General features: G+C 41.5%; 1 protein-coding gene across 2 annotated transcripts in view; it reads left to right on the top strand.

Annotated features, from left to right (window-relative positions):
* LOC139649467 (radixin) overlaps nucleotides 1-11,878 on the top strand; it is a 66,045-nt gene that overhangs the window by 35,441 nt on the left and 18,726 nt on the right. For both annotated transcript variants that reach the window (XM_071525878.1, XM_071525880.1), the window contains exons 3-4: nucleotides 2,808-2,891; nucleotides 11,035-11,130. In XM_071525878.1, coding sequence (XP_071381979.1) covers nucleotides 2,808-2,891; nucleotides 11,035-11,130 — 180 coding nt within the window. The remainder of the gene's footprint in view (nucleotides 1-2,807; nucleotides 2,892-11,034; nucleotides 11,131-11,878) is intronic.

Raw genomic sequence — 11,878 nt, 5'->3', positions numbered from 1 at the left:
AGGACTGTTCCTCCCACAATCCCTCTCTGCAGCAGCTTCCTCCTCCCAACTGTTTCCTTATGTTTTTTTGCCAAGACAGCAAAAACCAGTTTGGAAGAGCAGCAGCACTTTACTGCACCGCTCCCTTCACAATGCCAATAAAACCTTTGTTTTTTTATAGTGAGGAATAACTTAAAACTATGCAGCTGTGTTTACCTCGATCTTATAGCGCTCATTCATTCATCCGCTCAGTCAGTCTCTTGTCATTCGATCATTTAGTCCATCATTCTGTCATTTGGTTTGATTATTCATCCACCCATTCACCCATCATGTAAATTCATTCTTTTGCGTACTAAAAGGGAAGCTAGCCGTCCTCCAAGCTGTTGTGGCTATTTTGGTGCAGATTTCACTCTGGAGCCTGGAGAGACAGCAGAGACGCTCTCTACCATGAGGCTTCTTCTTCTACTTCTACTTCTTCTCCTTCTTCTTCTTCTTCTTCTTCTTCTCCTTCTTCTCCTCCTCTCTGGCAGGCTCAGTGGGTCGTCACATCTCTGCGTGCTTTCTCATTCTTTTCTCTCTTCTGTCAGACTGTGTGTGTCCTGAATCGTCCTCTGTGGTGCCGTTTTCCATCTCTTCGTCTTTCTCTCCGTCTCCTTCTGTCTTTTTTCCCGCTCAGTTTCCGTCCAACTGTCGAGCGACTTTAACAGGAACATTTGAAATGTTGCAAAAAAAAAAAAATTGTGTTTCCATCATCTGGGTTGAAATAAATGATCAGGCTTCTTGAACATTAGAGCAAACACATCCACCAGAAAAATGGAAAGAGTAAGAATTGATTAGCATGGGACAAGTTGTTATTCTTTGGTGTCAGCTGATGTTGGCCATATTTCATACTTTCATCTGAAGACAGAAACAAAGAAACACACTTGGTGGTCAGATATTTTTAGATTTTCATTTCATTTCATTTAACATTTCACAAAGTGCAAAACCACTTTGAAGTGTTTACAGTAAGATGTAACCATTTGTTGAGCAGATCATGTGAAGACTGCTTTTAATTATTTATTCGTTTCCATCACAATTTATCACATAATTTCATTAAAAAACCTTTTTGTTTGAGGACATTTTAACGAAATTTCCATTCAGCCTCTCTAATTCAAAACATCAACATTTGCATGAAAACACTTGATGGAACTCAGCTTCTCTCTTTGCCTCTCTGTCTCTTTCTGTTTTTTGCAGTTGTGTTGAATATTTGCAGCACACACACACACATGCAGAGTTGATGTGTTCGGAGATTTGAACGGCCTTTGAAACGTTTTACATTTTCTTTCTTTCTTTCTTTTTTCTTTCTTTCTTTCTTTCTTTCTTTCTTTCTTTCTTTCCGTCTTTCTTTTAAACTTTGTGTTTGTTTCACACTTTTTTCTGCTCCTTCTTCCTTTTGTTTTGCACTTTCACACTTCTTAACTTGTTTTTTTTTGCACTTTTTCTCGCACTTTCTTTTTCGTTTTCTTTTTCATTTTCTCTCAGACTTTCACACTTTCATTATTCGTTCTTTCTTTTTTGCACTTTTCTTTCTTCCACGCTTTCGCTTTTTCTTTCTTTTGCACCTTCTTTCACTAGTTTCCTCTCTTTTGTACCAGTACTCTTTTTCTAGTGCTCTTTTCTTTTTTTTGGCCTTTCTTTCACTCAATTTATTGCTCTTTTGTTTTCTGTCTTTGTCACTTTTGCTGTTTCACTCTTTCATCCTCTCTTCTGCTGTTTTGCTCTTTCATGTCTGTCTGATTCACTCTCTCTCTCCCTCTCTCTCTCTCTCTCTCTCCCTCTCTCCGTCTCTCTCTCTCTCTCTCTCTCTCACTCTCTCTATCAGTGTGGTGTTTTTCTGTCCAGCTGTCATCCAGCTGAGCAGACTGATAGAGAGAGAGGGAGAGAGAGAGAGAGAGGCAGATAAGAGATGAGCTGTGATGATGTGAGCTTCCTGTGACGCATGCAGGCTCAATAGGTTCAAAACATGTGTATGGATCATCGTCACACATGTCTGCTGTGTGTGTGTGTGTGTGTGTGTGTGTGTGTGTCTCACTCAAAGCCATGTGATATGAGCATCATAGATCTCCTGTTTTACATTTTGAATTTTTGGCATTTAGCTGATGTTCTGATCCAGAGCGACTTATAGTGAAGTCAAAAGTATGAGCTTCAATTCCTAGATCACTAACATTACAAGCAGCCAATGGTAAGGAGGTCACAGGTCAGAGTCATATTGACCTGATAATACTGAGATAATACTGGTATGTATTACAAGTATAGTCCATTCGCTTTGGCAACACAGAAATGTACTTGTCATGCCAATAAAGCAAGTTGAAAATACTCCTGTGATCACAGGCAAAGAGAGAGAGAGGTAAAAGGTAAACGGGATTTTTACTTCAAAATAAGAGCGTGTTAGAGCGAGGAGAGGAGGAGGACTGGGGATTTGAGGAACTTCTTGAGAGTTTTTATCCTCTTTAGTGTCGTTTTAGCTGAGTTTTCTCCAAGGTCCTGGAATTCCTGGAATATCGTGGAATTTAGGGAGGTGTATTTCACACAGGGAAAATCAGGGAATTAGATCAAGTATTCATTGAAGTCAGGGAATATCATAACAGAATGCACTTTACAACTTGTCTCACACATTCGTTGCATTTGATCAGTGGAAACCAGACTGAGAAACCAGGCTGTTTCAGCTCCTGTTATGGAAAAGTCATGGAATTGTTCAGCGTTGTGATATCCGAAGGTTTTAACCCACATGTGTGATATTTTGATGGATTAATTGATTGATTAGCTGTGTGTTTTTTGGTGTTTTGCAGATCAATGTACGCGTCACCACCATGGACGCTGAGCTGGAGTTCGCCATCCAGCCCAACACGACAGGCAAACAGCTCTTTGACCAGGTAAGACACACACACACGCACACACACACACGCACACACACACACGCACACGCAAAATGTGTGGCATTTCAAAGTGAACTCTGTGACCTGCTAGAAGAATCCCTTTGTTTCCTTCCCATATACTAATGAACAGAGATACTGGAAGTGTGTGTGTGTGTGTGTGTGTTTGTGTGTGTGTGTGTGTGTGTGTGTGCCAGTGTGTGCTTGGCTCGTTTGGGTTGGTACTGGTTTTGCAGAGAGACGACAGACAGAGCGGTCTTTGTCCAAATTGAGAGCTCAGGAGACAGAGAGAGAGAGAGTGTGGAAATGAGAGGTGGGAGGATGCTGTGTGTGTGTGTACGTGTGTGTGTGTGTGTGTGTGTGTGTGTGTGTGTGTGTGTGTGTGTGCTGTCTGGTAAGAGAAAGGGCAGCTTTCAGCGTTGTTTCAGGCTGTAAAGGTTTGTCGGAGCTGTGGTGACGCAGGGAGAGGAAGACAGAGAGAAATCATTGTTCTTTATGTTGGTTGTTGTTCTGTCATCGTCTGTGTTTGTTTTGGCAGTGTGAGATTAGATTAGATTAGATTAGATTAGATTAGATTAGATGAAATTTAAAAGATGTAAGTAAGTTCTTTATGTAGAAATACACCTGTCTTAGAGGTGGGGAGGGTTTGATATATGAATGCATAAGCTTCTCTGTGCTTCGAAGTGTGATTTTGTTTTCATACATACTGGTGAAGATGCTTTGTAAGTAAACAAAAATTGACAAAACCTGTTAGAAAGAAAAAGAAAGAAAGAAAAAGGTGGTGAAGTAGGTTTAGGTGGGTTTACCCTCCGCTACAGATTACTACATTATATGGAGATTATTATTAACTACCTCTTTGTCTTCTAGACCAGTGGTTCTCAACGTGGGGTCCGGGGACCACCAGGGGTCCTTGAGGGCATCCCAGGGGGTCCCCAGCAAATTGATGAATCGTTAAACGTCATTATTTCATTTACAAGAACAATTATAGAATGTCGGAGACTGACTATCTCTCTCCCTACAATACAGATAGTCATGGAGTTCTAGTCAAAATCATATCTAACTAAATATTCTCAGATTTGGGTCCGAGGGACAAAATCGCATCAAATTGGGGTCTGAGGCCCTAATGTGGACTAAATTAGGGGTCCTTGATATGAAAAAGGTTGAGAACCACTGTTCTAGACACTGGAGGAACTCTTTCCCTTCTTCAATAAACTCATACTGGAAAAAAAAATCCACCTGTCTTATCAGGCTGGATCACAGTGTGGATGAGATGAGAACAGAGAGGAGCCTCTCTTTCCCACTAACTGAGACGCTGTAGATTCAATTTATATGCCCTAATAAAATACTCGTGTCAGTATGGTCGCTGCTGGGAAATATTATATAAAATAATATATATAAAAACAGCTGTTGGCGCTGTATCTTGCATTCCTGGCTTGCATTCCTGGCTCCATTTAGTTGTTGTTTATAGTCACCTCCAGATGTTTCCAGCAGCTACCATAGAGTTTGATATGAGGAAATGAGACGTTCAACAATCATACAGGGAGAAATCCATCGTAGGAGAGGAGAGAGACCAGTTTCTCCACCCACAGGAGCAGGAGAGAGACCAGAATGCACTGCAGACACAGCCTCCATCTTTGTGGATCTGTGCTGAAATCCAACAGCCTCTTCAATGGGGTTTTTGTCATTAGTGGAACCTGACTCCACAGTCCAGATGGAGAAAAGAGACTATTTATTACTGGATAAAAGTAGAAATGTGTGAATGGAAATGTGCAAATGTGCATTAGCAGGGTGAGCAAAATAACAGCAGCAGTAGTATCAGTAGCAGCAGTGTGTGTGTGTGTATGTGTGTGTGTGTGTGTGTGTGTGTGTAGTACTGGATTGAGGCCCAGGTTGGATCCTCTTATGCTGAGTGGACTGCTACACACACACGCATACACACACACACCTATCTCTTGCTCTTTCTGGTATGCACTGTCTCTTTCTCTCTCTCACACACACACACACACACATACACACACACATACACGTACACACACACACACAAGACCTATCGCTTGCTTTCTGTCATGAAGTCTCTATTCCTGTCCCTTTCTCTCTCTCTCTCCCTCTCTCTCTCTCTTACACACACACACACACACACACACGTCACCCTACACCGAGGCCATGTGCTGACCCCGTCCTGACGTCAGGTCTGGCAGAAGAATGGAGTCCCTTTTCTTTCTCAGCTCAGTGTTTCTATCTCTCTCTCTCTCTCTCTCTCTCTCTCTCTCTCTCTCCCTCACTCTCTCTCTCTCTCTCTCTCTCTTTCATTCTCATAGGTATGAAAAGTATGCAAAAATGATATGAATTTCAGCATGTACTGTATGCAGGGTGTGTAAAATAACAGAACATACTGAGACAAGGGAAGGAAAGAATGAAGAATATGCACAATATGAGCATATGAAAATACACAATGTCAAGATGGATGTAATATATGGCATAAGTATCTGTTTATATGGACATACATGTATAAAAGAGAGGTTCAAATACAGATCAGCTTGTGCAAGAGACCTCCACTAAAACAACGTTAACATATACAGAGCTGCTGATCATACAGAAGACACAGACATTTACCAATTCGCTTTGATGGCCTTTATTGGAATGATAGTTTTCTGTTGTCAAAGTGCAAAAGGACAAAGACTGCAAATCACATGAAGTGTTATCTCAGCTTATCAGCCTGGCAGCAGCAGAATATCCATTTATCCAGTTATGTTGTTTTCTTACTGTAACTGCAATACATAAGGTTATTATTACAGTACTGTACTGTACTGATGGGCTGGACATGCACGAGGCGATGTCACAAGCTTTTCATTCATGTTCATTGGCCACCAAGTAAACAATCCGTATCCGTGGGTCAGAAAAATGAATGGTGATATCTGCTGTAGTAATCACAAATGAGACGCTTGACCTTCACAGTTTCACAAGCTCTCCATCCAAATTATATTATCGTCACTTTGTAATGACATTTTTAAATTGTTGTTTACATTCTAGTGAGCCAGTGGCATCGCTAGAAAGATTGTCACTGAACATTTTTTTTATTACATCATGTAGTGGTTGTATTGAATGCTGAACCTCATATTGCGTATTGAATCATATTGTGAGATACACAGATCGTCCCATTCCTACAACCAAGTGAAAATTCTTTTGATCCTTCCTGGTGATGTATATGCCCACATGTATATGCATACGCAACACCACAGAGTAGAAACATTTTCAGCTTTTGAGTTTGTTTACCAACATCAGCGGAGGCTTTTCACTATGATAACAGCACACTGAGTTGGTAACTGCAGCACTGAGGAACATTATTACCTGATTTTCAGACTTGTTTGACATTTGAGTCATGGCATTTTGCTGTCTGATGCTTTGCTTCTTGGCTAACAATGGGAAGATTGTTGTCTGCTTCCATGGCAACCATCGCTCACTAGATGTGTTGGTTTGGTTCAGAGCTGTGAGCCTGTGATTAGCCTGTGATGAGCCTGTGATGAGCCTGTGATGAGACTGTGATGAGCCTGTGATGAGACTGTGATGAGACTGTGATGAGACTGATGAGCCTGTGATGATCACTGATAAGACTGTGATGAGCCTGTGATGAGACTGTGACGAGCCTGTGATGAGCCTGTGATGACACTGATAAGACTGTGATGAGACACTGATAAGACTGTGATGAGACTGTGATGAGACTGTGATGAGACTGTGATGAGACTGTGATGAGCCTGTGATGAGACTGATGAGCCTGTGATGAGACTGTGATGAGCCTGATAAGACTGTGATGAGCCTGTGATGAGACTGTGATGAGCCTGTGATGACACTGATAAGACTGTGATGAGCCTGTGATGAGACTGTGATGAGACTGTGATGAGACTGTGATGAGCCTGTGATGACACTGATAAGACTGTGATGAGCCTGTGATGAGACTGATAAGACTGTGATGAGACTGTGATGAGACTGTGATGAGCCTGTGATGACACTGATAAGACTGTGATGAGCCTGTGATGACACTGATAAGACTGTGATGAGCCTGTGATGAGACTGTGATGAGCCTGTGATGACACTGATAAGACTGTGATGAGCCTGTGATGACACTGATAAGACTGTGATGAGCCTGTGATGAGACTGTGATGAGACTGCGATGAGACTGTGATGAGACTGATGAGCCTGTGATGAGCCTGTGATGAAAAAATAAAACCTCTTAATCTCATTCCCTTGCTTTCAGTGGCTGTAGAAGCTGTATTTTTTTTTTTACTAATGTTGTCTTTAATAAAATAAAGTTTGCACACCTGACAATTTCAGTTGTGGGTGCTGGGAGAAAAAGGAACATAAACATATGAAGCTCCCGCACACCATCTACTTGCAAATCTCAATTTATTGTGATCTTTTTCAAAGCAGCTGATGTCTTAAAATGATGCCTGGTTTTCTGTTTTTATCTATGTGCTTTGTGTTCTTATGTTTTTAATTGGAGTTTTTATTGTGAAGCACTTTGTATCCTTGGTTTGAGCCTTAAAAGGTGTTATATAAATAAAGTAACAGTAGATACAGTACTAATGCAGGATGGATGCAGCTAAATGCCTGAACTTGTGCTGACACGGTCTTGTCTTTGCACTGCGGCGGTTGCAGCCGTATATTCTCCTGAACTCCTTGTTGGGATAGAGCCGGGAAGGGCTGATTCTACAGGAGGTGGAATATAATTAGCTGTTCTACCTTGGGTTTATTAATAGCCTTGGCACACACACACACACACTGATACACTCACACTCACTGATACGCTTACACTCTCTCACCTTCTCGCTCCCTATCTCTGTCCTCCTCTCTCGTACACACACACACTCTCCTTCCTCCTTTCTCTTTCTGTAGCGCTCACACACTCGCTCTCTCTCCTCGCTTCCTATCCTATCACACACACACACACACACACACACGTACACACACGCACACACGCACACGCACAGAGGCTGACTCACCAGATCTGAATGTGTTCAGCTTGCTGTGCCCATGCATCGTCATAGCAACCAGCTGTCAGACCAGCTGATGTCCGCCTGCTGCACTCCTGCTGCCGTGCGTGTGTTTGAATATGCCTGTACATGTGGCATGAATGTGTGTGCAATTATGTGGTATGTGTGTGTGTGTGTGTATGTATGCATACCATTAGGTGGTATGCATGGGTATTTGTTTGTGTGTTTGTCTGTCTGTGTTAAAGAAAGAGAGAAAAAGGAGAGTGTGTGAGAGAGAAGAGAGTGTGTGTGTAAGAGAGTGAGAGATAGGGAGAGAGACTATAATATGAGTGTCTGTGTGTGTGTGTGTGTGTGTGCATGTACACTCATTTTATTGTAACTCAAAACTGTTTTTATAATCTACTGTACACTGTATTGTGCAGGCTAATTTAATAACCCTGCTTATAGGTTATTATCTCATTCCCTACACTACTCAAAACAGACTTTGAAAAATACTTACTACCGTATTTGCATATCATGGCATTTGAATCTCATTAACTAGTTTGAGATTTTCATATTAAGACTGGAATAGAGCTGCAACGATTAATTGATTAGTTGTCAACTAATGAATTAATAGCCAACTATTTTGATAATCGATTAATCGGTTTGAGTGATTTTTTAAGAAAAATAAGTCAAAATTCTTCTTAAAAAGCTTCTTAAATGTGAATATTTTCTGGTTTCTTTACTCTATGACAGTAAAGTGAATATATTTGGGTTGTGGCCAAAACATGCATAATATGTTTATGTTTTTATGGCCATGTTCTCTTCACCTGGTAAGTTTACAATGAGACAGACATGAGTCTCCCAAAAACAGATCAATTCCAGGTAGCATTTTTTTTCCCCCAAGGTGCACATATACTGTGTGATGAATGAAAACATTCACTTCCTTGCTCCTCCCTTAACTGCAGTGTGTCTAGCTTACATGGAGGAAATCACATGTCCAGTGGTGAATGGCGTGTTCTGTGACAATATCACGCCAACATCACGCAACAGGCAGCCTCCATTTGATCCTGAAAGCTCTTTTATTTCAAAATGGTTCAGCTTCAGATGAATGGAGAGAAGGCTCCATTCATACAGAGGCTTCTGAACTAAATATAAACACCAGTAAGAACACGCACACACACACACACACTCACACCTCTGTGTATTGATGAAAGGCCTCAGGGAGTTAGGAAAGCATTTTAATCAAATTAACACACACACACACACAGAAGCCTGGCTGTGAACATGCACGCTAGGATGGACAATACTGCACATGCAATTAGACTCACACACACACACACACACGTTCAAAGTCGTCTGTATGAGCAACAAAAATTGTTTCCCATTGCCGGGATTTACTCTCATGTGAACGCATCACTTCTGATTGGTAGAGCAGACTACAGGCTTGACGCTGCTGTTATGCTGCATTCATGTGCAGTCGGGATTATCAGATGTACGACTTTTCTACTTTTTTTACTTTGAATTGGTTTTACGTTTCCGGTTTGTTTGGAATCAACAGAAGAAAAAGAACTGGGTAGTCAGCATGAGCAGTGATAGCCACCATGGCTGAACAGACAAAGAAAAGAGAAACTCAAACTGCAGCAACCGAGAAGCCAAGCTCCGCCCACACTGTTTGATTGACAGGTGATCTGTGGGACGTGCAGTGCAGAAACACCACAGTGAGGCTGAGGGACAAAGATGGAGATGGAATACCAAAACACAAGAGGATCTGGAGGATTAGCACTTGAAGCCACATCAAGCACAGCTGAACTTTTCTCCCCAAACTATCTGTCATCATCCATCTCTCCTCCTCTCTCTGTTCTCTCTCTCTCTCTCTCTCTCTCTCTCCCAGTTATTATCCCTTGTTCCTCATCTTGACGTTCCCAAAATCCTTCATCCACATTCCCAGCTTTCACTTCTAAATCTGCATGCAGCTCTCAGCATCCGCATAGCTGTCTCTGCATACCGCATTCCTGGCCCCACTGCAGGCCTGTGTGTGTGTGTGTGTGTGTGAGTGTGTGTGTACAGCTTGCGTGTGTGTGCGAATGTGAATGTGGCATGAATGTATGTGCAATTATGTGGTATGTATGGGTGTTTCTGTGTGTGCGTGCATGTGTTTATGTGACCGATTATGTGTTATACATGGGTATTTATGTGTGCGTATTTGTGTGTGTGTGTGTGTGTGTGTGTGAGTTAATTATATGGTAATGAGTGCCATTGTATTGACCGTGTAAATCACATTAGAGCCAAGTGTGTGAGCAAGCGTCCACAACGCCTCAGGGACTCTTTCTCTCTTTCCCTCTCTTTCTCTCTCTCCTCTCTCTCCCCTCTCTGTCTCTCTCTCTCTCCTCTCTCTCCCCTCTCTCTCTCTCTCTTTCCATCTCTCTCTCTCTTTCTCTCTCATGCCAGCAATCTATGAATGGGGGAAAAACAAGTAGCACTAGCAGGAAAGATGAAACAGAACATTTTGTTTGTGAATGAGAAAGTGCGTGAGTGTGTTTGAGAGAGAAGGAGAGGGGAGGAGGACGGAGTTAAGAGTGAAGGGCAATGACTGAACTGTAATTGAGAAGAAGAAGAGAAGACGAAAAGAGAAAGAAGAAAGGCAGGGAGGTGAAGTGAAGGCTGAACCGGCTGAAAGCAGAAAGTGGTTTGCTTGCAGTTTCTCTGTTGGAGAGCAGTTTTCCCAGGGAATGGGGAAGCAGATCCTCTGCTTGAGCAATCAACGGCTTCCTTTACTGTGTGTGTGTGTGTGGGTGATTACATTTTGTGAGACAAGATCAACTTTTTTCTGTATGGATCCATGTATGAAACCTAACTGTGATCGTAAAACATGTCGCATTTTAACATTAATATCATTTTAACATCTTAGTAATTATACCAAGGGATCAATTAATTGATCCCTTGGTATAATTACCACAAACCAATCAGTCCATGTTGGAGATGATTGTTCTCCTCTATCTCACTCCAGTAGTATTGTTAGTTCTAGTGTTTCTCCACATTAAGACTACATTTCCCATAAGCCCCGTTTTTGTTTACAGTAATTCTACTAATGTCTCAAAATGAATGTGGTGATGAGTTATTGATGTTAAAATGCTGCACACAGCCTGATGAATGTTCCTCCCTGTGTGTGTCAGGTGGTGAAGACGGTGGGTCTGAGGGAGGTCTGGTTCTTCGGCCTGCAGTACACAGACAGTAAAGGCTACGTCACGTGGCTCAAGCTCAACAAGAAGGTGAGAGACCCTGAACACACCACAGACTCCATCTGTACAACTTATCAGTGTGATGTGACAGTGAGCTGGATGGTGAACTTTTCTTTTTTTTTTTTTTCTTAATCTAAACCAGTGGTTCACAACGTGGGGTCCGGGGACCACAAGGGGTCCTTGAGGGGGTTGCAGGGGGTCCCCAGCAAATTGATGAATTGTTAAACTTCACCATTATTTAATTTACAAGAAGTTAACACAATTAGAGAATGTAGAAGAATGACTGTTTTGATCATAGTTTCTCTGTTATCTCTCTACCTACAATACAGACAGTCATGAAATTCTGGACAAAATCATATCTAACAATACAAATATTCTCAAATTTGGGTTCGAGAGACAACATCTCATCAAATGGGGGTCTGTGGCCCTAATGTGGACTAAATTAGGGGTCCTTGATATGAAAAAAGTTGAGAATCACTGCTCTAAACAGTTTTTATTTTATTCTCCTCTCTCTTTTCTCATATCGTTTTTATTATTGGTGCAAATGAATGAGTTCATTTGCAAAAACAGATATTAAACAGCCATTCCTGAAAAAAATGACACTGACTGTTGTATGTAACGCTTCACATAATGTACTTTCTTCATCCAAAATCTGTTTTGTCACAAAAGCCAATATCGCCTATTGATAATGCATTACTAGTTTGATTGTTTAATTGATATTATCTGGAAAAAAAACCCATAAGTTATAGAAATGAATACAAATGGAGTTATATGATTT

The sequence above is a fragment of the Centroberyx affinis genome, unplaced genomic scaffold (assembly GCF_046629955.1).
Source record: "Centroberyx affinis isolate AG114_WGS23_722 - 3 ecotype Tasmania unplaced genomic scaffold, CSIRO-AGI_Caff_v1 ptg001348l_1, whole genome shotgun sequence".
Taxonomy (NCBI): domain Eukaryota; kingdom Metazoa; phylum Chordata; class Actinopteri; order Beryciformes; family Berycidae; genus Centroberyx; species Centroberyx affinis.
This window is presented reverse-complemented; position numbering and strand designations above follow the sequence as displayed.